Below are 25,812 nucleotides of genomic sequence, written 5' to 3'. Positions count from 1 at the left end.
AGCTGAAATACCACCTTTTTTTATTTGCAGACAATTTCTTACAATGGAACAAGTCATTGTTTCAGTGTAAACTCAAAAGCAGATGCCAAATACGCTACATGTTACTGTTAAAGTGTGCAGGCATTATACTTGTTGACACCTGTTCCAATAAAGAGGCATCATCATGATGAGGTGGGAGGTGACATTTGGGAAGAGGAGGCGGAGGAGAGCGAGTGTAATGAAGGAGGGTCTGTGTGTCCACAGGCACAAAGCAGAGAAGTTGAAGGACCACGTCCATCATCCTTTCCCCACGACGGAAAGCCAACCTGTTCCTCCAGTGAGTGCCGTCATGGCCACAAAGAGCCCGGGTCCAGGTCAGTGTCAGCGCCCTCCAGGTGGGGCAGTACAGTACCACATGTGAGGGGACATCAATGCCTGAGAGACCTGAAGTTGAGAATGGAGAAAGGTGAAGCGTTGGAGAGCCCCTGGCCACTGCACTGAGCACCATGGAGCACCTTTTCAGGAGAAAGCGGCTCGGTCTACTGAAGCCCCTGCTGAGTCTCTCTCTGTTCTTCGCCTCGCTCCTCATGATCCACAAGCTTAGACTCCCCGAGAAAGACGCCATGGGGACGTATATGAGACACGCCGGCTGGTGTGGAGACTGTTTTTCATTCAAGAAGACTGCAGTCAAGCACTCTTTGTTGAACCACCAAAGCGCACCGGAGGCGCAACAAGTATCCAACCGGAGCGGTCGCTTATGGGACCCGCAGGTGCTCAACTGCAGCGAGGATGTCACGGTGAGGACCAAGGATTGGTTCCGGAGGTTGGACCCGAGATTTCACCAGTTCGTCTTGCACCGGCACTGCAGGTACTTCCCGATGCTCATCAACCACCCGGAGAAGTGCACAGACGGAGGGGTGCACCTCCTCATGGTGGTCAAGTCCGTTATCGAGCAGCACGACCGGCGGGAGGCGGTGCGTAAAACCTGGGGCAAGGAACACACGGTGGACGGTAAGAGCATAAAGACCCTCTTTCTTTTGGGGAGCCCTGCTGCGGGCAAAGACGCCAAAAACCTACAGAAACTGATCGAGTATGAGGACCACATTTACAGGGACATCCTGCAGTGGGATTTCATGGACACATTCTTCAACTTGACCCTGAAGGAGGTCAACTTTCTCAAATGGTTCAACATCTACTGTCCAGGAGTCCAGTTTATATTCAAAGGAGACGACGATGTGTTTGTGAACACCAACAACCTGCTGGACCTCATCGGCTTTAAAGTGGAGGAGCACAAGGAGACCACTTTGTTTGTGGGGGACACCATCTCCAAGGCCATCCCCATCAGGAACAGACAGAGCAAATACTACATCCCCAGGGAGCTCTATGATAAGCCATACCCACCTTATGTAGGGGGAGGGGGGTTCCTCATGTCCTCCCATCTGGCCAGGAGGCTCTTTGTGGTCTCCGAGAACCTGGAGCTGTACCCCATTGATGACGTGTTTTTGGGCATGTGTCTGCAGAGGCTCCACCTGAGCCCGGAAATGCACTTGGGCTTCAGGACCTTCGGCATCACCAGGCGCAGGGTGAGCCCCATGAACACCGAGCCGTGCTTTTACAAGAACCTTGTTGTGGTGCACAAACTTAATGCACAGGAGCTTGTCAAGATGTGGAGGCTGGTGCACGAGGAAGAGCTGGTTTGTGCTCAGAGGACTTCGGTATGACTGTCAGTGGAAGAAACCAAAAATAAGCGAAGAGGACTTGAGTTATGATTAAATATACAGCCACTTTTACATTTAAGTTATCCACTTTGGAGATAAAATATGAGTAATCCTCAATGCCTTTTGGAAAACCACTACCATATAGGTCTTCAGTGTTTAAATCTCAGTGCCTTTTCAAATGTGAGCCTCAGTGTGCAAGCGTGACAGCCAAAGTATTAGTAATATGGTGCAACATTTTGACCAATTGTGTATTTTCAGCAAGAACAGAGAAAACATTCTAAACCAAAATGTATCAGATTTTGTTGAGTTTTTGTATGATAGTGTAAATAAAACCTGAAGTCCTCTAGTTATCTAAAAAAAAAAAAAAAAGGGACTTGTGTTCGATTTTGAACATTGAAAAGATGGATGGGAAAAACATCATCGCCTCACAACAACCTTTGTTACAGTATGTTAAGCCACGGCATACCATACACAGTTGTTGCTGTTATTCAAAACTTAACTTGACTGATACTGTAGGGATTTTATATACACACTTAACATTAAGACAATACCACCATTTTGAAACTATGGACAAGAGGCTGACTAGCAAAATATTGCGTTTAATTAAAGCTTAAAGAGGGATTTGTCACAGTTGTCTACTCTCCCCGCAGGATACACCGCTCAGCATATATCAACAGTTGTCTAAGGATCATCTTCGTAAAAAAGTGATTTTAATTCATGAATAAAGAAACGCTTGTTGGGAATAACATCAACACCACACAACAGCCTTTGTTGTGCCACGCCTCGGCATACCCAGCCGTTACTTTTATTTAAGGAAATGCAGTTACTTTTGCTGGGAGAAAATAGTCTTTGTTGAAAATGGTCCAATACTGACACATGTTAAAGCCAGCCTTTTTTTTTAATAGAATAAAAGACCACATGACACTACTGTACTAGATATTACACAACTTATCTTACAATTCCGGTATAAGTCAAAAGTTTGGACACACTTCAAAAAGAAGGTCTAAACTTTTGACTGGTACTTCATACATTTTATGTGCACACCTAAAATTAAGACAATAACGTTCTAAACCTATACACAAGAGCGACTGACTAGAAACATTAGTACATGAAGCTTAAGTCACTCTCTTGTCTACACTTGCCACCACGCAAATATAAACAGCTGTATAATAGCATCTGTCTCTCGAGGGGTGAGCGCAGACGGGGGCTTGTCACAACAGACAAAATAACCCCCGGTGACGTTATCTGCGGATTATAAAAACACATGGATTGTCCTGTTTGCCATATAGTCACAGACTCAGTAGTTTAGTGTGATAACAATTTGTAGAAGTAAGCTGAAGTCTACTCACTGTACCTATCTATCATGTCTTTAATCTAGTTCTGTTTACATTCTCTACAGCAGAGGTGTCCAAACTTTTTCCACCAAGGGCCACACACTGAAAATCAAAGGATGCAAGGAGTCACTTTGTCATTTTTAAATTTGTAAAAATGCTAGAAAAAACTTTACATAAAGCCGTGTTTTATTATTGGTTATTAGTTATCAGCTTTTTCTCTTTATATTTTGTGTTTGTGCTCTATTTTTCCTGTTTTTTGAGGGGGGTTAATTTTATTTCTACAATGTGCCGCAGGACAGTAAAAAAACAAGCTGTGGGCCACAGATGGCTCCCGTGCCGCACTGTGGATAGCCCTGGTGCACAGAAACACACTTCCCATAGCATTTTCTAATCTCCCCTACTGCTCCTGCTCTTCTATTTGTTTTAATCTTGGACTGTGAAACACTCTGTTACTGTATGCAGTACAAATAAAGCTTTGCCTATTGTATGATTACGCATGGTCACTGACAGCAATTTGTAGTTTTTAAGGACATTGCACATTTAAAGCTGTAGCTAAAGTCCGACCAACATTATTCATACCCTGTCTGGCCACATGCTGAGTTAGTGTTTTTGAATGTTGAATAACATGTTGAATGTTATCGTGTGGTTGGATATGACCCACAAAAGTGCCCATATTAATTGCTTTTAAAATTTTTGATTCATATCTTTGACAATTTTGAGGAAATATAATCTTTTGCACCATTCGAAAGGATCTTGGTGACTAACCAAACTAACCTGATTTAGAGCAGTGGTTTTCAACTGGTGGGTTTGGTCCCAAAATGGGTAGCAGTAGCTATCACCGTTGACTTTTCGAGGATGGTGAAGCATAAATATGACCTGGATTATTTAAACTGTGGATTGACATCAATATCAAATTTTGTGGGCCTTTTTGTGATGTGTTATTTTTATATTAAATATTCAACTTAACTAGGGCTGTCAAATGACTAAAAATGTTATCAGATTAATTAGTTTTCAAATTAATTCATCATGATTAATCATCATTTGCAAATATGTCTAAAATATGTCAATTTTTACTGTTCATTCATCATTTTCTATATCGCTTGTCCTCACTGAGGTCGCAGTCGCTTGGAGCCTATCCCAGCTGACTTTGGGCGAGAGGTGCAAGAATGGTCACCAGCCAATCCCAGGGCATTTATAGACAAACAACCATTCACACTTACATTCATACATTTTGTGTTCAGTTGTGGTGTCATTGACTACTATTTAAATTTGTTTGATGATCTGAAATATTTAGTGTGACAATCATGCACAAAAAATAAGATATCAGGATGGGGGCAAACACTTTCACACGACTTTATGTGGAGTCTGTTCTGCACCGGGAGTCTCCCTGTTTGACGATCACCGCTTCCCTGGTGTATGTCCTCTAGCCAGCGGCGTAAGGGATGGAATTCGACTGCTTCTCCCCAAAGGCCTGGCTCTGCCTCGGGCGCCCACCGACCAAGTCTGTGTGACCTTTGTGCTAGATACAGCCCTGCCTGGACACACACAAAGACACCCACAATCGTAAGACCGCTATTTGCCAAAGCAGCCCTCACCTATTACACTTGAAGCGCATCAACAGTTCAGTGTCAGTTTCAGTTACTGGGTGAAGATGAAGAAAAAATACTTTTGTACGGGATTTACCGAGGCTGATCACAAGTTATTGTTATTGTCTTTTTACGTTGTACTGTCCTCTTTTGTCCATGTGTATTTAATATACTTGGTCATTCTGATTTGTTTGAATGAACTTGTTTTTCAGCATAAGTATGGAAGTAACAAAAAGATGTCAACCACATGTTTTATAGCTAAGGGGAAATGAAGACCACACTGACTAACAGGAAAAAACAACCCTTTAAGGATGTGTTTCCCAAACTTCCCAAAATGGGTACTGGGTCAGTTTATATTAGGTTGTCAACAGTTAAGACTAAGAAGCTACTTTACTAATCATCAAGGGAGAGGAGGAACCAAATACTGTATCCAATTTAGGTCTAGACCTGAAAATGTTTGGGTATAAAAATAAATGACGACAAAAGGTAACAGAGGTATCAGCAGCAGTAGTAGAGGCCACATGTCTACTGTCTGTGCCGTCATCTACCGTGTGGTATCGAAAATATCCTCGTGGCTTACCACCTCTGCTAAACCCTTCGCCCTGAAAAGTAAACACATTCCGTGTTGGCTCTTGTCCTTTAACAGTGTTGACTTCCAACTTAAGTGGCCCAGCAGTACATAAGAGACCAGATTACTCCATTTAATCATAATTGTTGTATTTCAAGAGAAACTTCTGCATGAGTTAAACCAAATAGACATGCTGATAGGATGTGTTGCGTTAACCCCATTCAGATTCAGTTTACATTCTTCTAAAAAAGGTCACCCACGAAGTGACACAGTGTAATTTTGTTTGGGAAAGTAAAGCAGGCGTCCAGATAATCCTAGTGTTGAGTGGAGCAATGTAAACTCCTTTTTTGACTTTTAAAGAGAAGCGCTATCAGTGTAACTAAGGGCCTGTCGACACAGGAACATCCTCAGGTCCAAATAGTAAAGTATTTTCATTTTTTCAGCCTTTCATCCACACAGCAATGGCGTCCTGGGTGCCCAGAAACATTTTTTTTTTATTTTTTTTAAATCAGTAGTATAGTATAGTTTTGCTGTTGCCATATGGACAAGCAAACCAATACTTGCTGGTCACATGACCAGAGATGAGTGGTTGTGTAATGCTACCTGAAAAGCAAACACAATAACTGAACTTCAACTGGCCTGAGTCCCAGTCAACATTCTCCTGACTTTTTTTTGTCTTATACTCCAAAGTGACACACAGAAGTAAATCCACTTCATCGTCAGTCTGGACAAGCTGGACAACCGGAACACGACGGACCTTCTGCGAATGTGGTCTTTTTTCTTTTATTATTTTCGTGAGTCGCACGGTTCTATCTATGTGTCTGTTTACAGAGTGACATGTAAGTGTGTATTGTGTATTACATCATTTTCAGCCACTGATCCCTTTCCGTGTGGATGTGACTATTTACTGATTTGACACTGTGTGGATGCAATTTTTTTTCGACCCGTAAAAAAAACCCAGGAGCGTTCCCGTGCAGACATGGCCTAAATGTTTACAGTGAATGTTGCAGCTCTACACTGCTGGTCATAAAACTGGAATGAAAACTGCAATTTCAACATTGAATTTTGAGATATGTACAATATAGGTCATAAGTTTTAGAACACCCCAATTTTGTTAGTTATTTATTGAAATTCAAGTTGTTCAAGTCCAATGAATAGCTTGAAATGGTACAAAGGTGAGGTGAAGTGCCAGAGTACCCAAAACTGAAAAATAATGTGTATTTCAGAATTATACAAAAAGGCCTGTTTCAGGGACCACAAAATGGGTCAACGATTTAAAGCTGTTCTGCAGAAATGGAGGTTGATCAAGCCTTGGCAGTTCGTACAACTATTTCCTACAGGTGTTCCATGTTCTGGAGTACTTACTACCTCCTCTGTCTGCATAAAAACTGTGTTCGGAACACACTGTGGTACTATACCCTCGTGAACATCAGATGAACAGCATTGTACTGGAGAAAGTGATTTGTTGCTACAAATAATGGCAATAAAAAAGGGAATTAACAATGGAAGACAGACAGACCATCTTAACACTTAAAAATTTAGGTTTTTCCTCCAGAGAAATTAGAGCGTTCTAAAACTTTTGACCAGTATATATGTATATCTAGAATACACTATGGTAGCAAAAGTGTGAAAACAGGGTGTTGTGCTAATAGGTGTATGTGCGGACAAGAAGGGGGTTGTATATGAATGCATCACCTTGTACTGGCTGGGTTCTCTGGGATGCAGTCCTGCGCAAGTTTTGTTTGCAGCCCTCCCTCCCCGTGAGGTGAGTCTTCCAGGCCTGCAACAGGTACAAAAGTAGCTCTGTGAGTTCATTCCTGCCCTGGAAGTTCCTTCAATCGGAGACAGCCACGACCGATGGACTGTAGGTCCAGTCAACAGGCGGAATGGCCGCCCTCCCTCTACAACACTGAGGCCTTTCATAGCAATCTGTATTTACCATACAACTTTGTGGAATGTTTTTTTTCTCTGCACTTTTGAAGGGTGTGTTTGCATTAGAAAGCAGCATGACATGTTGTACATAAATGAAATCACAGCAGAGTACATTTACACATCATCTCTTTCTGTCACATCTTCTTGAACAGAACAGAATTTGCAGTCCTTGACTGAGGCTGATAAGCACGCACAAAACATGCTGGATAACAGATTGCTACTATAGTACTATCAACTGTTGCTTTGATTACCAAATATAGTAATTATTATTGATTGATTTTCATTATTCATTCCTGTTCGGGGTCTCGGGTGAGCTGGAGCCTATCCCAGCTGACTTCGGGCGAGAGCAGGGGTACACCCTGGACTGGTTGCCAGCCAATCACAGCTGAAAAAATAATATTAAATAATAATTTAATAAGTGTCTCTCTAACAGAAAAGCTGCAACAGTACATCCTCTTAAGTTTCACATTTCCTTGTTATTGTTGTAGCTGATATTGGGATTTGCCTGAATTTGTCACACAATTACTCTTTCTGTTTACCATTGAGTAAGAGCTCTGCAGTAGAAGCACTCGTTCACAACTCTCCCGTCAGTGAAAGATGTTTTGTTTTGCTCCAATATCCACACAATCCATAGTGAGCACTCATTTGCACGTTGCTGTGCTGTAAATTAATGTGCTATGACGCTCATAGATTTGTCCTCCTAAGATCTAAGCGCAGTTATTTTCGACGCTCTGACATCAAACATGGGTAGATTCTTCCCCTCGAATGAATAAATAAATGAATTAATTAATTAATTTTTCCCATAAGAAACAATGCACATCCAATAAATCTGTTTCAGAAAGCCAAAAATGTTAACACAAAACTAATTTTTACAGTTTTACATGCAGAAACAATTTGAAATAAATATAAATGCATACAAATGATGACTAAAGTGATTTATGAACATTTAAGGTTACTTTCACCTTCATCAAAGATGTGATTCTTGGCGCGCTGTCCCCAAAGACACGATGTGGCAGCGAGACACCACACAGTCACCATCTTCATGTTTGGACATCAGTTGTTTCTTGAATTCAATAGTGTTTCTCACCACAATACTATATACTTAATATATATGCTATATATTAAGAATACAGATGGACGCATGCAGTCTATTAATAACAAGACATGACACGCGCCATATTGTACGCCAGTGGTTCCCAAACTTTTTACAGTCGCACACCCCAGATATTTGACCTGAAGCTAGGTACCCCCTACTCCTACATTTAAAAAATATAAACCTTTTTATCTTAATTAACTTGAAATATCTGTTAACATAATTACTTGGTTAACAAATTTTGTGGTAATTCCGGGTCAGAAATGTGTATTTTCTGTTGATATCGGAATTGGAAATTTAGAGTTGGACAATATCAGCATATCGGCAAAAAATACAATATCCGACATGCCTAATTAACTCCTTTTTACACTTTTTAATGACAAACTCTATAGATAATACAGATTTTGTTCTAAGAACAGTCCGGCTGATTTTTCCTCTCATTAGAGTTTTCAGGTGTCTTATGTTGCATGTCTCCCAAGTTTCATTAATTGGGAGCTTCCTAAGAATCTCTACCAACACACTATCAAGGCTACATATTCGCTGATATCCGTCCCTATTTGTGTCCTTGTGTGTCCTTACAATTTGAAGAACTTGGGCAAACAACAAGCATCTCTTCTTTTGAAGTCTTTAAAATGTCAACGATAGCAGTGTTTTACCTCCACACCTGTTTGCTCTTTTACTCTCACATTACACATTCTTTGGTTCCCGTGTTGACAGTCAAAGGAAAAAAAGCAGTGTAAAGTTTGGTGGGGCCCATTGTTTCTAATGGTAACATTTCTAAAACCTGCTAAATAACATAACACTTTGATTTGCAGACAAGTAAGTGTACAACAGTTGGTGGGTGATATCAGAAGGACTCAATTAGGCCATCACACCTAAAACATGGCTCATCATCCCCCTGTAAAGTTACTTTAATTTTAAAGGACCAGTGTTGTCACAATTGTTGTAGCCGGGTCACTCGTGAAGAATCTTACCTCTTCTCCTGGTGGGAAGTTGTTGTGACACAAGGGGCAGTGACTGAAGCTTTTACCAGAGGCAGGGGCTTAAAAAAAAAGAAACATGACACCTTTAAGCTACCTTAACAGGTAAAGAGGACATTATTAAAACATTGAAGAGGAAATAAAAAAAGGGATGTGAAAGACAGGCGTTTTAACAACAGACATTGTTCCAACAAGAAATATCATTCATAACATCGCATTAAAGGAAAGTAAAATTCAAACTTCAGCACCTCAAGGTGGACGTTTATGGTGATACAAAGACTCAAGACTTGTCAATTATTAATCCAGACATATGGTTGGTGTTTCAGATCAATTGTTTGCCTTTCAAAGTATTTATTTTGGTTGGTAGGTAAGGGGAAATGTAAACATAGATTTAAAATACAGAAAATGCATGAGGTATGACAAATTTATTATATTATTATATTATTTATATTATTTTTGATATATAATAATAATAATATAATTATTATTATATTATTTTATAAGTGTATTCTGGCTGTTTTATGCATATTTGACCAAATATAGATTACTACAGCTCGTTTATGGGCTTCATCTTTCATTGTTATTATTATCAAACACATTTTTGCAAATGGTTTTGGGGGGAAAGGAGACATGTTCTTAAATAGCAATTACATTTATTAGGGATAAAAGCGCAAGGCAGAATGGTATTTTTTTATTGTTTTAGCAGCTTTACGCAAACGCCAATTTTTATGAAACTCCATAGAGGAGTTGCACAAGTGCCCAATAACAACCTATTCATTTTTGGTGCATATGCGAATGAAAATCTGAGAAAAGGAATTCATTTTTACTCCTTGTGTTTAAGTCACAATGTAAGCAATTCCCACTACTATTGCCTCATTCTAAATCAGAGCACATACTGCTGTTTACAAAAAGTTACAAAATTGCTTCCAATAAAGACACTTCTATTGTTTGTTACAAAAAGCATTTCCTTTGTTTCCCTAAAGAATTTTTTTTGTTTTGATATTCAACCTCATCAGGCAGGCTGGCTTGGACACAATGATAATACAAAAACGCAAATCATCACAGCACTAACTCATGCCAAAATTCAAAATGGAGGCTCACGATTACAAGTGGGACCCTGGATGTGGCAAGTCAGATCCTCAGTGGCCACTGCCTCCGAGCAGCTTTGACACTGGCTGAACTTGGACCGGCTTTCACATTCGTTCAGTAAGTGCTCGGTGAAGCTGGCGATCTCCACTACCTGTGAATATAACACAGGATGTAATCATGCTGGGTTACAGGTGGTGATTTAACAAGCATGCTTACAAGTGCCGTGAAAGAATTTTACCTGTCTGCATTCATCGCAGCGTCGCAGCATAGGACAGTGTTTCCAGTAGTGAAGATCTAATACATCTTCAGTGAAGGAATCATCAGTTTTACCACAGAAAATACACAACCTAAAACAGAATAAATATGAAATATGTATGTAGTCAGACAAACACGCTAATGCGTACTAATGCTTTTGGAAGTCACTTACTTGTCCAGGTAATTAATCGATTGTTGGACGTTTGAAGTGTGCAATTTCTCGTTCTGTGGCAATTTTGTAACTGCTGTTACAAAAAAGATGACAAGATGACATTTGTTACCTACATACAACTAGATGCCACTACTTAAACTTGAACATAAACGCTCCATTTAATGCTTCTGTTCAATTAAACACTGTGGCTGTAGGCAACCTCCTCGGCTGGCATTGCTTCTGTTGGTGCTGTGCTTTGCAATATACAATACCTGTTAAGATCAAATACAGCTAAGTTTTCCTTTTCCACTTTCTCATGTACTCCAAATTAATTTAATGTTAAACAATGTACTTGTTATATATAGTTTTCACATTCTGTTTAGGTAAATAAACTCCCTGGCTATAATTAAAGCATTTGCGGAATACCCCTACAGATTAAAATGAACTAAATAAAAACTAAAACTAAACTGATATAAAACATTCGGTGTCATGGCTTGACTTTACATTGAACTTTCATTTTTTGTGTGCGTTTCTGCTGGTTAACTCACAACAAAGCTTGCAATGACGCCAAACCTAAAAAAAAAAGATTGGGGGCAATTTCGTGGGTCTTCCCAAATGTTAGCGATGACAACCTTTACGAGCCTTTAAGTTGTAAAAGGAATTCCCAACAATGAGGGCATCAGCATTGTTACTTGCACTTGCCTTTGCTGTTTTGTGATAGCCAGAGACTGGGGAAGGAAAATATTTAAAGAAAACAAAAAAGTTGGAACACGTACTTGGTTTACCAGACTTTTGAGACACCCTCTCAACCTTAGGCGCTTCTTTTTTGGTTATTTGGCCTTTGGTACTTCTAATGTCTCTCTCCTTTAAGAAAAGATACAACAATAACAATGGGTTATTACAAACAAACACAAATAATGGATTTCTGACAGTTATGTTAATTAATAATGGAAAGCCTCTTTGTAGCCATTGTTGAACCAGTCTTGTTATTAGACTAAGCAGAGTAGTAATTCACCCAAGCCGTAAGAGGAGCCATAAATGTAAATGAGAAGCCTTTACAAGGTGTGATGTAATTGCAGCCGGATGACAACTCCACCTACTGTCATCTCTTTCAAGGCAGCCAGCTGCTTTTGCAGAGAATGGATCTCCTCCTTCTCCTGCTGCCCATCCTGTAGAGCACCTCCCTTCTTCATAAGCTGGGTGGATAATCAAAATAGTCAATACACCAATTTGTCTATGTTTACATTAATTATCTTTTCATAAGTGTCCTACTATGCAGACTGTTGGAGGAGTTGCGTTTCTTATGACGTGAATCACTTGAATGCTACCCAACAGTGTGCCCATTAGGTAATGGGAAGGCTTGCTTTCTCATGATGCTGATGCAAAATTAAGCTTAAGTCATCGGATGACTCACAAGTGTTACAGTAAAATGATGCCAGTTAGACAACAAAAGTCTACTTGTAATCAGGTTTATTTTCCATTGAACAGTCCACACATTTCATGATGAGGTTTTAAATAAATGTACTTATGCCACTATGGATTTTGTTGTTTAACATGACTATGTAGTCCCCTCTGCTCCATTGTCCACCCACCAGCTGCTCCTCATTAAACTACTCACTAAACTGCATTAAAAAAAAAAAAACACCCACACCCTTGGACAAACAATTTGATGTACCAAGTGAACGCATTTAACATATTTTGTAAATGTTATCAATCATGCATTTTTGCTTTTGCACAAATACTGTACATGAAAAATACTGCATTTCTTGCCTCAGTCTCCACCAGATTTCCGTCGATCTTGGCGAAGCCATCAAACAGGGTTTTGTAAAGGAAGTTCTTGCGGGCAGCACTGCTGGGTGGAAGGTAAACGAGAGCGGCTGCACCGTGTTGCTTGTACATGGACAAGATGATGCGCACCGCCTGCTCTCGAACAGCGGAAGCGCTGTGCTCCAAAGCTGTAGTGCAGAACTGAAAGAGATAAACAGAAGGGTGTACTGTATATAGAGAAGTTCACACTTGTTTGCAAGGATGTTGACTAGATGATGAGGATAATGTTGTCTCTAGAAGACTGTGGTGTAATTGCTGATGTTGAAAAATAGATCATCTAACACACAGGTGTCAAACACAAGCCCGCGTAACTCCGGGAATAATGCATGTCAATAATGCACTTCACCTTTGTCCTTTTAATTTTGTATTTGATCCGTCATTTTGACATAAAAATGTTACTGCATGCAGTTCTTCTAAACGTCAGTATTGTCTAATCATGCAGCAAGATATTCCAAGCATTTTTCAAAAACAAATACTTGAATGTCTGCTTGTCAGCATGACATCTTCACTTTACTTCTCATTTCAAAGCAAGTTATCCATCAGTTTATTAGTACAAATATAATAATCAAATGCATGGGCAATTGTGTAAAAATATCATGAGGTTATAATCATATTTATATTTATATATACTGACAGTTACAAGTCGCCCTCTGAGGGCAGCCGTAACTGCGATGTGGCCCTCAATAAAAATGAGTTTGACACCCCTGATCTAACACATGAAATGTGGCATCCTTGTATAGTGGCTGGGTTGTGCATTTAACTGCAGCACGAACCAGGACCTTACGGATAAAATGTTGATTGGGGGGAAGACCTTTATTTGTATCAATAAATGTTTATACAAATATTTCATGTATTTTTCATCTTTTTTGTCCTCATATAAATTCAAATCATTTTACAATACATGTCAAGTGAAATCTGAGTTCAGAATTTATAAAAAAAATATTGTTAAAGAGAAAATGCTAAGAAACAGCAAATATCTTGGCAGGCTTTACACTGCCTGTAAAAGCAGGCATTTTTCAGCCCATTTTCTGATCTAATCACATCACCACTCATTAAATTTGTGGATGACATCCGAGGCAATTAACTGACACATGGTGTTTATTACAGTGGAGGCCACCATTTATGAAAATGCAGTATTTGTTCAATCAGTTATTGCAAAAAAAAAAAAATTGTGCATCATAACATATACAATGGCCACAACCTGAGATAATTCCTGTTAGGGAAGTCACAACACAATGAGTAAACAGCCAATTGGCAACAATGTCATCCCCAAGGTAAACTCTGCACAAAGGCCACCCATCTCTCACTCAATAGGCTCATTTTTTTCTTGTCCCTATTCAACCACTTCTCATTTTAATTACAGGAAATTGAATCACATCCTTTTTTCCATTTTGGTTGAGGAAGAGAAAAAAACAAAGATTGTTTTTATTCATCCATTAAAGATAAATTCCGTTTTTACACACAGGTAAACTTGGGCCACCAATCATGAACATATTCTGTTTTTGTCTCGTGAAAAGGAAAGCGCTCAAGTACACCTTGGCAAAGCTTGAACTCCGCCCTTTTTCCCCCCTGCTACCAGTCCCAATTCCCATAAATTGATCCTTCGTGGGCCCCTAAGCTAAGACTTACGGACAGAGCTTCACCAAAGCAGATCACCCAGGTAGCAGCAGTGGGAAAAGGAAAAATGTTCACACTCAAGCTATCAAAAGAGCTAGTCACGTGATATTACAAAGTCATAAGAACATCGACCACAGTCACTGAGCTGCATGTGTTCAAGGAATGTATGTGTATTTGTTGACTTACTGTACTGTAAAAGAGCTTGAGGTCATTTGACATATTAAAACAAGAGTAAGACAGACACATAAAAAATTATATTTAATAGAGTTCCATACAATTTTCTATTACAGAGTTTCCATTTGTTCTTTTGTCCATCCATCCATTTTCTATACCGCTTCTCCTCAGTAGGGTCACGGGGTTATGCTGGAGCCTATCTCAGCTGACTTCGAGCAAGAGGCGGGGTACACCCTGGACTGGTCGCCAGCCAATCGCAGGGCAATTTGTTCTTTTGTCTTAAATGTAATTCTTGCCATTATCATATGTTATTTTTAGATAACAATTGTCATGCTCAATCTCAGGAATTACCATAAATTCTTGTGTATAAACTGCATCGGTCACTGCCGGTGTTTTTTTTCTCTTTGCGTCTGCTTGCTTCTAATTTGGCTGGTGATATAAGTCTGTTTGGAAAACTTTGCTCGTTGCAGGGCTTTTGAGAAAACTACAGTGAACAAGGCTGACAGATTATTTCCCTGTGTGCCATCACTGGATGTTTGCATGAATCACCAACTTCAAACAGATCATTAAAAAATAATAAAATAATAAAGTCTAACAGATCACTTACACACATACACCAGTACACACACAGCTGAATAATAAACTATAAATATAGCAACTTCTGATCGACCCATGTCAATTTCAGACTTAAAATAATGTACAGATTTAAGCCCCACCCATTTTCAGTTAAACCACGCCATGTGGTTTATGCCCCGCCCACTCCGAGTACAGCTACGGATATAGACAATTTAGGTGAGTGAATAGATACAGACACAGATAGTGGTGTACTCGCTCATCCCTAGTCATCCCTCAATATAACAGTCTACTCTCGTGTCATCTTACAAATAACGCTAAAATCATCAAACACCAACTTAACACTAATAACACTAAGAAATAAACAAACATGTACTAATATGAGTTTAAAATAAACAAAATTTAAAAAAACTAAAGTTTTCCCCATAATGCATTTCCTCTGAGGATTTCATTGGAGGACAAGCAGCATAGAAAATGGATGGATGGCACTGCAATGCTGCCTCTGTCTACCAGAGGCAGCCGGAGGAGTCCGGGGGGGCTGACGTCATTGCAGCGCCTCACAGGCACCAATGAATGCGTTGGTCAGACGCAATGCATTATGGGAAAGTATTTTTCATTTTAAACTCACATTGGTACATGTTTGTGTATTTCTCAGGTATACTTTTAGAGTCTTACGTTGCTGTGTGATGAGTTTAGTGTTCTTTGTAAGGTGACACCATGAGTCAGACTGTTATATTGTTATACTGTAATATATGATGACCTTCTGTGCTTTCCAGTGGGTTGACGAGCTCATTGTGAGTGTACTGATAGCTCGTGATTGTCACGTTCGCTCCTGGCCTTTAGGGCCTACTTATGCTATTTGCTACTTCTGCCTTCTCCTGGCCTGTTTCCTCTCTGTGTTGCAGCCACTCAAGAGCAGGCTGGAGACGGGAAGGCTGGGCACACCTGTGGCTAATTGCTCCCTCTACTTAAACTGACTGCCTACAGCCGGAGGACGCTGGTTCTTTGTCCGAACTCCAACTCGCTACACGCATGTGGACTTGCCTCATAGCATTGGATCGCTTTTTCCTATTTTGAGTAATATCGCCCTTAGCTCAGCCCAGCCTTTCTCTTGTTCTCCAGCTGTTCCTAGCTAGATTAGGTTTTTCCATGGTGTCTCTTTCATTTCCTGTTTTATGCTACACCATCGCTTTTTGTTCTTAAATTTTTGCCACGCTGTGCCATTAAAGGACTCGATTGTACTCCAAGCTCTCCGCCTCTGCATCTGGGGTCCTAACCCCCTCAGGGAACGTAACAGAAAGAACCAGCCAAATTATGGACCCCGCGGAGCCTGAGCCCGTTAAGCTGGCATTACGCCACCAGGTGCAACGCCTGGGTAAACAGGAGGAGCAATTGAGTGCTTTGGGTGCGTGCGTCAAAAGCTTGGCTGACCGTCAGGACGCACGCATGCAGGGACTGGAAGCACAGCTCGGCGCGTTGGTATCTGCTTTGCAGCTCCACACAACCACAACCGCGCTTCCAGCAAGTCATGAGACTCCCACGGACCCACCACCCACGTCGGACGCCCACTCACCTGCCTTGGGTCCCATTCTATCCAAGCCTGAAAGATTCTCCGGTGATTCCGGCGAGGTACGACCCTTTCTCACCCAATGTGAGCTTCATTTTGAGCTCCAGGCAGCAGCTTTCCGCTCCGAGCGGGCACGAGTGGCTTTCGTCATGTCACACTTGTCTGGAAGAGCCGGAGCCTGGGCCACGGCGGAATGGAGCCGCCAATCACCGCTCTGTTCCTCCTATTCCGCCTTTGCTAAAGCCATGGAGCAAGTTTTCCAGCGTACTCCTCCGGGTCGCGACGCAGCTCGCTCCCTTCTGCGGCTGTGCCAGGGACGCCGCTGCGCTGCTGACTACGCCATTGAATTCCGCGCGCTGGCGGCACAGAGCGACTGGAACGCCTCGGCCCTGCTAGACGCCTTTTTCATGGGTCTCTCCGACCCCATCAAGGACCAAATGGTTCCGCTGGAGGCTCCCACACACCTCGACGACCTCATCGCCTTAGCCATTCAAATTGAGAGGCGCCTCAAGGACCGCAAAGTGGACAAGGAGCGCGCCATTCCCAGCGGCAGCTATGTCAACCACAGGGCTCCACCCACTACGCCTCGGCTGCCAGCTTACACAGAGTTTCCCCCGGCGCCGAGACTAGATGAACCAATGCAGCTGGGAGGGAGTCGACTCACTACTGCAGAGAGGAACCGACGCAAGCAACTGCACCTGTGCATCTACTGCGGCCAGGCAGGTCATCCTATCTCCCGCTGTCCCGTTCGCCCCGACAGCCCACGCTCTCAAGCCTCACGCTCCAGTCCTCCACGCGCTTCCACAGGCACGCCCTCCGGGATGACGTCATCGTTTGAACCAGCGGGAAGACTACAACTTCCAGGTACGCTCTCCTGGGCATCCAAACAAGTTGATATTAAGACATTAATTGACTCGGGGGCAGACGATAATTTTGTTGATGCAGTTTTTATCAAAAGACTTGGCATTCCTGTAGTAAAGCTTTCAGAGCCTAAGGCTGTGCGTTCTCTTGATGGGCGTCACCTAGCTACCGTCACACACCAAACCATCCCACTTTTGCTCCATTTGTCTGGTAACCACTGTGAGTCTATGCATTTCCTGGTCATTCCTTCCCGTGCCGCACCCATTGTGCTTGGGCTTACCTGGCTGCGTAAACACAATCCTCACATTGATTGGACTAGATCCACTATTGTTAACTGGAGTGTTTTTTGTCATTCCCACTGCCTTAAAGCCGCCTTTCCACTCACTCGGTCCCCTCAGATAATTCCCCCGGAAAGAATTGATCTCTCCTCCGTGCCTTCTGTTTATCACGACCTCCGGGAGGTCTTCAGTTCTGAGAAAGCCCAATCACTTCCACCTCACCGTCCGTATGATTGCGCCATCGATCTCCTCCCCGGCGCTCCGTTCCCGTCTTCACGGTTATACAATGTCTCCAAACCCGAGAGAGAGGCGCTAGAGCTATATATATCCACTTCCCTCGCTGCCGGCCTCATTCGCCCCTCCACATCTCCATTAGCAGCCGGATTTTTTTTTGTTGAGAAAAAAGATAAATCCCTCCGCCCTTGTATCGATTACCGCGCTCTCAACGATATCACGGTTAAAAATAAATATCCCTTACCACTTATGGACTCCGCCTTCAACTCCCTTCACTCCGCTAAAATTTTCACCAAGCTCGACCTCCGCTCTGCCTATCATCTGGTTCGTGTCCGAGAGGGTGATGAATGGAAGACCGCATTCAATACCCCTCTCGGACACTTTGAGTATCTCGTCATGCCTTTCGGGCTCACCAATGCCCCGGCAGTGTTCCAGAGTCTCATAAATGACGTCCTGCGGGACATGCTCGGCCGTTTTATATTCGTCTACTTGGATGACATTCTGATTTTTTCCTCTTCACTCAAGGAACATATCCAACACGTCCGGTTAGTCCTGCAACGACTACTTGAAAACAGGCTGTTTGTCAAGGCCGAGAAGTGCTCGTTTCACTCCTCTTCTGTTTCTTTTTTGGGGTTCATCGTGGAGCAGGGTCAGCTAAGTCCCGACCCAGCCAAGATCCAGGCTGTGGTCGACTGGCCCGCTCCCACATCAAGGAAGCTTCTACAAAGGTTCCTGGGTTTCGCCAACTTCTATCGTCGGTTTATTAGGAACTTCAGTCTAGTTGCGGAGCCCTTGACGAAGCTTACATCTGTTAAGGTTCCCTTTGTGTGGACCCCAGAGGCCGACTCAGCTTTTAATAGACTGAAATCTTTATTTACCACTGCTCCAGTTCTCACCCATCCTAACCCATCTTCTCAATTTGTTGTCGAGGTCGACGCTTCCAATACAGGCGTAGGGGCCGTCCTCTCCCAACGCTCTAACAACGACCAGAAATTGCACCCCTGTGCCTTCTTCTCTCGCCGCCTGACTGCTGCCGAACGGAATTATGATATTGGGAATAGAGAGTTATTGGCCGTCATCCTAGCGCTGCAGGAGTGGAGGCACTGGCTGGAGGGCTCGGAACTGCCGTTCATCATTCACACAGATCACAAGAACCTGTCATACCTCCGCTCTGCCCAACGCCTCAACCCTCGACAAGCACGTTGGGCCCTGTTCCTCACCCGGTTCAACTTCTCCCTGACCTACCGCCCGGGTTCCCAGAACAGCAAGCCGGACGCCCTATCCCGACTACACTCACCCGTCCCGGAGGAGGCCCGTAAGGAGTTCATCGTTCCCCAGTCCCGGATCCTGGGTGCCCTGCAATGGGATATCGAGAGGCGGGTGGCCGACGCAGTTAAGGAGAACTCTGTCCCGGAGGGCTGTCCGGCGAGCCGGCTGTTTGTGGTCCCGGAACTCCGTTCTGAGGTTCTTCAGTGGGCGCATGAGTCCAAAGTGGCGTGCCATCCCGGAGTTTCCCGCACCGCTTTCCTCCTGTCACAGCGGTTCTGGTGGCCTTCTTTCCGAGCGGACGTCCAGAGGTTCGTGGCCGCCTGCCCGATCTGCGCGCGCAACAAGCCCACTCACCAGGCTCCAGCAGGGCTCCTGCGCCCGCTACCCATCCCCTCCCGCCCATGGTCCCACATAGCACTGGACTTTGTTACTGGACTACCACCTTCCAATGGCAACACAACTATTCTCACCATAGTCGACCGTTTCTCGAAGATGGCTCATTTTATCGCACTTCCCAAGCTTCCCTCAGCTCTCGAGACGGCAGACCTACTTGTCTCCAACACCTTCCGACTCCACGGGATCCCCCTGGACTTGGTCTCGGACAGGGGCCCACAATTCACATCAGCTGTCTGGAAGGCCTTCTGCAAATGCCTCGGAGCCTCACCCAGCCTGTCCTCAGGCTATCACCCCCAGACCAACGGCCAGACCGAACGAGCCAACCAGGACCTGGAGGCGGCCATCCGCTGCGTTTGCCACCAACAGCCCGCCTCCTGGTCCTTCAACCTACCTTGGATCGAGTATGCACGCAACACCCTCGTCAGTTCCGCTTCTGGTCTCTCCCCGTTCCACGTCGCCTATGGGTACCAACCCCCGGCTTTTCCTTCCCTCGAGTCCGAGGTGGCAGTTCCCTCGGTGGCGGCCCACCTGCGCCGCGCCCGCCAGGCTTGGCACAACACGCGGGCGGCTCTGGCCCGGACATCGGAGCGCAATCAGCGTCTCGCCAACCGCCACCGCTCGGTGGCCCCTCAGTACAAAACAGGACAAAGGGTGTGGTTATCTTCCCGCGACCTACCCCTTCATTCTGTCTCCAAGAAACTCCAACCTAGGTTCATTGGCCCTTATTCCGTGGAACGTGTCCTGAACCCCTCTGCTGTTCAGCTCCAGCTGCCTGAATCCCTCCGGATACACCCAGTTTTCCATGTTTCCCTCCTCAAACCCGTCACCTCCTGCGACCTCAGCCCTCCGGAGGTGCCTCCTCCTCCTCCCAGGCTAGTTGACGGCCACCCTGCATTCGCAGTCCAGGCCATTTTGGACGTGAGAAGAAGGGGCAGGGGTTTCCAGTATTTGGTGGACTGGGAGGGGTACGGTCCCGAGGACCGCTCATGGATTTCCCAGTCACTTATTCTCGATCCCACCCTTCTTTCGGACTTTTACAAACGGTTTCCGGAGAAGCCAGGTAAGCCGCCGGGTGGCGCCCATTAAGGGGGGGGTACTGTCACGTTCGCTCCTGGCCTTTAGGGCCTACTTATGCTATTTGCTACTTCTGCCTTCTCCTGGCCTGTTTCCTCTCTGTGTTGCAGCCACTCAAGAGCAGGCTGGAGACGGGAAGGCTGGGCACACCTGTGGCTAATTGCTCCCTCTACTTAAACTGACTGCCTACAGCCGGAGGACGCTGGTTCTTTGTCCGAACTCCAACTCGCTACACGCATGTGGACTTGCCTCATAGCATTGGATCGCTTTTTCCTATTTTGAGTAATATCGCCCTTAGCTCAGCCCAGCCTTTCTCTTGTTCTCCAGCTGTTCCTAGCTAGATTAGGTTTTTCCATGGTGTCTCTTTCATTTCCTGTTTTATGCTACACCATCGCTTTTTGTTCTTAAATTTTTGCCACGCTGTGCCATTAAAGGACTCGATTGTACTCCAAGCTCTCCGCCTCTGCATCTGGGGTCCTAACCCCCTCAGGGAACGTAACAGTGATTGGCTCCTGCCAAAGAAAGAGCTACCATTTCCTCACTGACTCGCGAGCGGAACATTATTTAAACAATTAGCAGTAGTTCTGAAGTAAAGATGTCACGATATTAGAATTTAGCCATAAATTATAAATTAGCCACACCGCTGTATGAGCCGCAGTTTTGAAGTACATTTAACTGTGTGCTATACAAATAATAAATACCTATGTATGTGACAAATAGAAGTGTAATTTTACCAATTCTATTCTACTGGGGAGACTGGGAAATAATTACATTAGCATTGTAGCTAACAAATCTAGGGATTACATTACATTACATTAGCATTAACAAAAAGAAATCTAGGGATGGCTAATAAAACTTTAGCACAATAGTTTTAAGTTTGTCCTTCTACTACTGGCTTCATATATCTATATAATAAAAAATAAGAATCCTTATCATGTCATAGCCTGTAAAAATGGCTTGTATGCATGTTCTATTGCTGCTGTTGTCCTGGTAAAGGCTAATTGATATGACACCCTTAACCTTATCATAGACAATAAGTCACAGACAAACCAGGTTTGTCTGTGACATGTTTCTTGCTGGAATGATTAATGTGACATGAGCAAAGGCAGCCCCCCATCACATCTAAATCCTCACTGCTAGTGTTTCCCAAGCAAATCTGTGAGGCGTTCCACACAAAGGCACCAAGCAAGCATGCACAAACATGCAGACAAAGGCCACCTGAGTGGAAACACTGAGGGGAAACCTAACAATTTGTCCTGACAGATGAAAAATGTGCAGACTCGGAAGGGGGACTGAAAGGGAAGTGCCAGGGGTCATAATGCGACAAGATGAGAGTTGGTTTGTCCACACCCTGGTCAACAAGTGGACAGTTTTCACATGGATATTAGGTCAGCGATAGAAGCTTGGGGCACACAGGGGAAGAAAAGTAGATGCCAACGGTGACAACACTGACTCCAGGAGCTTAGCAACTGTCTGTTTGGCTGAAGTGAGTGACCACAGCAAACCCCTTTTCAGTCATTTCATTCAGCCACATGGAATGGAAAATACAGCCATATTAATATATGTGTTGCTTTACAACTAACACAAAATGCAAAATTAACAGTTTGATTCCCAAAACATCAAAGTATAGCAGGTGAAAGTGGCTGCAGATTAAAGGAGAATGTCTAAGGTGGACCACAATACATTGACCTCCATTTGCTTGCATTAAAAAAAAAATCCCAGTTGGGTGTAAATAATGTGCCCCAGAGTCAAGCTGTCGCAATCAAAAAAACTCTATTAACAGTGCTGGCAATATTTGTAAGTCAAGTGTTTTCAATGTGTGAAGCAGGCCTCAGAAGAACAAAATCATCCAAAGTGTGGAAGTATTTTGAAAAGGTTAAAGATGACTCCAGAAAGTGAAGTGCAACTTGTGTCAGCAGCTTCCAACATTATTGAATATCATTTAAAACAGGTAAAGCTGTTATGCCAACTTCATCTTATATCCCCACAGTGAATTTTAATGCAAGAAATTAGCCTGCTAAGTGAGCGTTTTGGCAAGTTGTTGTTTTTCAATCCATGGTGTTCCTATTTTCTTTGCACTTTTCTGATGTGTGCCCAAAGCAACCGTGCTCCGGTTTTGTTCATCTTGCTTTCTGTGTCACTAAATAAATTAAGGTACAGTTGTTGCTCACCTATCATGTTTATTTGTTTCAAGTGTTTAAGCCTGTTTCTTTGAGGTGGAAAAAGTAGCAAATGATATCTGTTTGTTGGCTCCGTTCTTAAAAATGAATATGAATATTAGTTGACTATGGACAAAATCTAACAAAGCAGATTAGACTATGAAAATTCTTACTAGAAGACAGCTCCATTGATGATCAAACACCCCCCAGCCACTTTTGTGAATCACCGCCATCTTGACTGTGATGTCACACTGAGAACATTTTCCGGCAACCAGACGCATTATTATTTATAATCTTGCTTGCTTCGAGATATCCACAACTATAACACAATGATAACATTCACTGATATTCTGTTGTGATGAGTAGTTATTAATACATTGTTCCTACACACATGTATACAGTCCATGTATACAGCACTGTCGGCTGGCATTATATCAATTTCGGAAGCCAGAGCTGCCTCCGCTTGTTGACTGTTACTGTTGAGCATCTGACTGACATAACACACAAAAAAATCGGCCACAACCGGTATGTTGTATGACAGCGATTGACACTGACAGATCTATGCAGAGACTGCAAGACACAAGCTGAGTCAGCAGTCACATGCGTCAGTGGTTGTGTTTTCCTTGCCTTAGTCAAGGAAAGATATTCAGGGTCAATAGAAAACTTCATAATATATGCTCAAAATGTATTTTTTGGGGACTGGGGAGACCCCAACAATGTAATGTTCTCTGATGGGAGGCTCACTGTGCCACACTTTGCAAAAACTCCTGTTTTAAGCAACATTTTAACCTTTAAAAATAAATTAACCACTGCTAATGAGACGTAAAAACAATAAAATGTGGAATCAACCCAAATTTTGTGATGCACAACAAACAGTGATGAGCGTGCAATGGGAGGATGGCTGCAAGTCGCCTGTAACGAGCCATTAATGGTTTGATGGTCATTATAGTTGTCCTTTGTCACATTTAACGTTCTGTGGTGGCTTCCAGCAGCTGGACAGCAGTTCAAAATCTGGGTTTTGGTGTGACTTTAATAGCAAATTTGTTGAACTAAGGAGTATTTAACTTAAGATGTACCAGTGAATTTGACAAGGACTGCATCTTAATGACATTAAAAACAGCCAGACTTGACCTCTGAGTTACATACCACAAAAAAAGACTATGCATTTACAGTATGCTCTTGTTTTGAAATGGCCGGCCTTGGCTTCTGTATAAAAGGCCTAATAAAGTATATGGTATTACTCTTAAAACATACTTAATAGAGCTTTTTTAAAAATCTTTACCGTCATTACATTCTCCAGGGTGAATCCAGAGTTCTCCGTGCCCAGCTCCACCAGGAGAGTCTCGAGCAGCTCCACCTGACTCTGAGCCAGGCGAGAGGGGAAGTTGGATTTGAAAGGCTTCACCAGCTCAGTGGGGATGAGCTGCAAGGCCTGAACATCCTTCAGAACTGCAATTTCCTAAATGGCCAACACAAATAGAGACAATGACTTTTTGAGTGATGAAGATTAGACAAACACCACTCTAGTTATTTATCAAATGTAAGCCACTGTCGGGCCATATACTGTATGTTTCATACTACACATTATAATTTGTCCATCAACACAGGCACCTGGCTGGAGATGAAGTCATGTATGGGCGTGTATAATTAGAGCGACACGGAAGAAGGCTCCTGGAAAAACTCAGCTGTGCCATTTTATCAAGTGATTGGAATGTGTGTCGGAAACATGGGATACACATGCACTACTGTATATAGCACATACTTTATACTGGATAGTAAAAACAACACATTCAGTCTTTTGGCGGACCTCTGGCTGCATCTATCCAAAAGGGTCTTTGGATGACTTCAGCAAGTGTTGGAGCTCACCAAGCCATTTTCCTTCTTTGAAAATCTTTGTTTACTGTCTATGGAAGGGTGGCAGTGACAAGCACCTTCCAGCTCACACACGCCCCCACCCCTTCAGGTTGAGGTGGAGTACTGCAATGCTTCCACCAATAAAATCTGTCTGTATTTTATTGTCCGATTAGCAAGAATAATGATGTCACACTTGCATCAAATACATTACATAGGCTGTAGCAAGTCCATCCATCTATCCATCTTTTATGCCTCTTATCTTCACTCGGGTCATAGGGGTATGCTGGAGCCTGTCCCAGCTGACTTCGGGCAAGAGGCGGGGTACACCCTGGACTGGTTGCCAGTCAATCGCAGGGCACATATAGACAAACAACGATGGACGATTGATACCTATGGCCAATTCAGAGCCGCCAATTAACCTAACCTGCTTTTCGAATGTGGGAGGAAACGGGAGCTGAACAATTTGATGCTTGAATGGTATGAATTGGTTCAAAAATGAAGGAGGAGATATCGGACAAAAAACAGTGGAATAATTATAATAAATGAAAAAGGGCAGAAAACGGTTGGAAACGCATTCACAATTATTGGTGACATGCTGACAAACAGAAACTGCAGGCGCCACCCAGTACTCTCAGTGAAGTGCACTCAGACAGTAGGCTCGACTGCGCACTACGCCAAAAGAAGAGAATCGTCGCAGCCTCATCTCAGCTTTCAGCCCTGTATTTGATCAGGAAATGTGCAGATTTACAGATTTTTATTCAAGAAAAGGTTAACAACGATTGGAATCATACAGAAAGTATGTCTATAACATAATTTGATGGGCAAACATTAATACTTACTTTATGTTATTGTTCTTTTTTTAAATTTGTATTATGACCACGGCAGTGACATGCGGTGAGGTCCATGGCTGGTGAGGCACACTCTTTTGGAGCATTTCTTAATGTGAATACAGGTTGCTCATTTAGAGGATAACAAGAAAAAGAAGACAATAATTCCCTTTGGTTCAAACCATGTTTTCAAATTGTTTTGAAATACTTAGTCCAATTTGTTTATTTATTTATTTTTATTAACTGAAAAACATATGTTTTTCTTACCTTTTATCTGTATGTGAAGTAAATGTCCCCTATGCTTCTCCAGGAAAAGCGCTGACAATTACTACAACTTCCGGTGCTGCATGGTTTTGCACTGTACTCTCTCAATGACCCGAGTAGGCTTATCCAGTAATAATCAAGTTTTGGTGTCTG

General features: G+C 43.0%; 2 protein-coding genes across 3 annotated transcripts in view; one reads left to right on the top strand and one right to left on the bottom strand.

Moving 5' to 3' along the window:
• The first annotated feature begins 345 nt into the window (after positions 1–345).
• On the top strand, positions 346–2,005 carry LOC129184982 (UDP-GlcNAc:betaGal beta-1,3-N-acetylglucosaminyltransferase 7-like). The gene has a single exon (XM_054781581.1). It carries the CDS (start codon positions 486–488, stop codon positions 1,698–1,700), a length of 1,215 nt encoding a protein of 404 aa, XP_054637556.1. The 5' UTR covers positions 346–485; the 3' UTR covers positions 1,701–2,005.
• Positions 2,006–2,576: 571 nt separating this feature from the next.
• Positions 2,577–25,812, bottom strand: part of LOC129184970 (centrosomal protein of 104 kDa-like) — a 46,930-nt gene continuing 23,694 nt past the window's right edge. For both annotated transcript variants that reach the window (XM_054781560.1, XM_054781566.1), the window contains 10 exons: positions 23,997–24,173; positions 12,456–12,653; positions 11,786–11,881; positions 11,462–11,549; positions 10,707–10,779; positions 10,518–10,626; positions 10,292–10,430; positions 9,185–9,252; positions 6,881–6,965; positions 2,577–4,566 (listed from right to left, as the gene is read on the bottom strand). In XM_054781560.1, the coding sequence (XP_054637535.1) occupies positions 4,430–4,566; positions 6,881–6,965; positions 9,185–9,252; positions 10,292–10,430; positions 10,518–10,626; positions 10,707–10,779; positions 11,462–11,549; positions 11,786–11,881; positions 12,456–12,653; positions 23,997–24,173 (1,170 nt within the window). In that variant the 3' untranslated portion in view covers positions 2,577–4,429. The remainder of the gene's footprint in view (positions 4,567–6,880; positions 6,966–9,184; positions 9,253–10,291; positions 10,431–10,517; positions 10,627–10,706; positions 10,780–11,461; positions 11,550–11,785; positions 11,882–12,455; positions 12,654–23,996; positions 24,174–25,812) is intronic.

Source organism: Dunckerocampus dactyliophorus, chromosome 1 (genome assembly GCF_027744805.1).
Source record: "Dunckerocampus dactyliophorus isolate RoL2022-P2 chromosome 1, RoL_Ddac_1.1, whole genome shotgun sequence".
In the NCBI taxonomy this organism is placed as follows: Eukaryota; Metazoa; Chordata; class Actinopteri; order Syngnathiformes; family Syngnathidae; genus Dunckerocampus; species Dunckerocampus dactyliophorus.
This window is presented reverse-complemented; position numbering and strand designations above follow the sequence as displayed.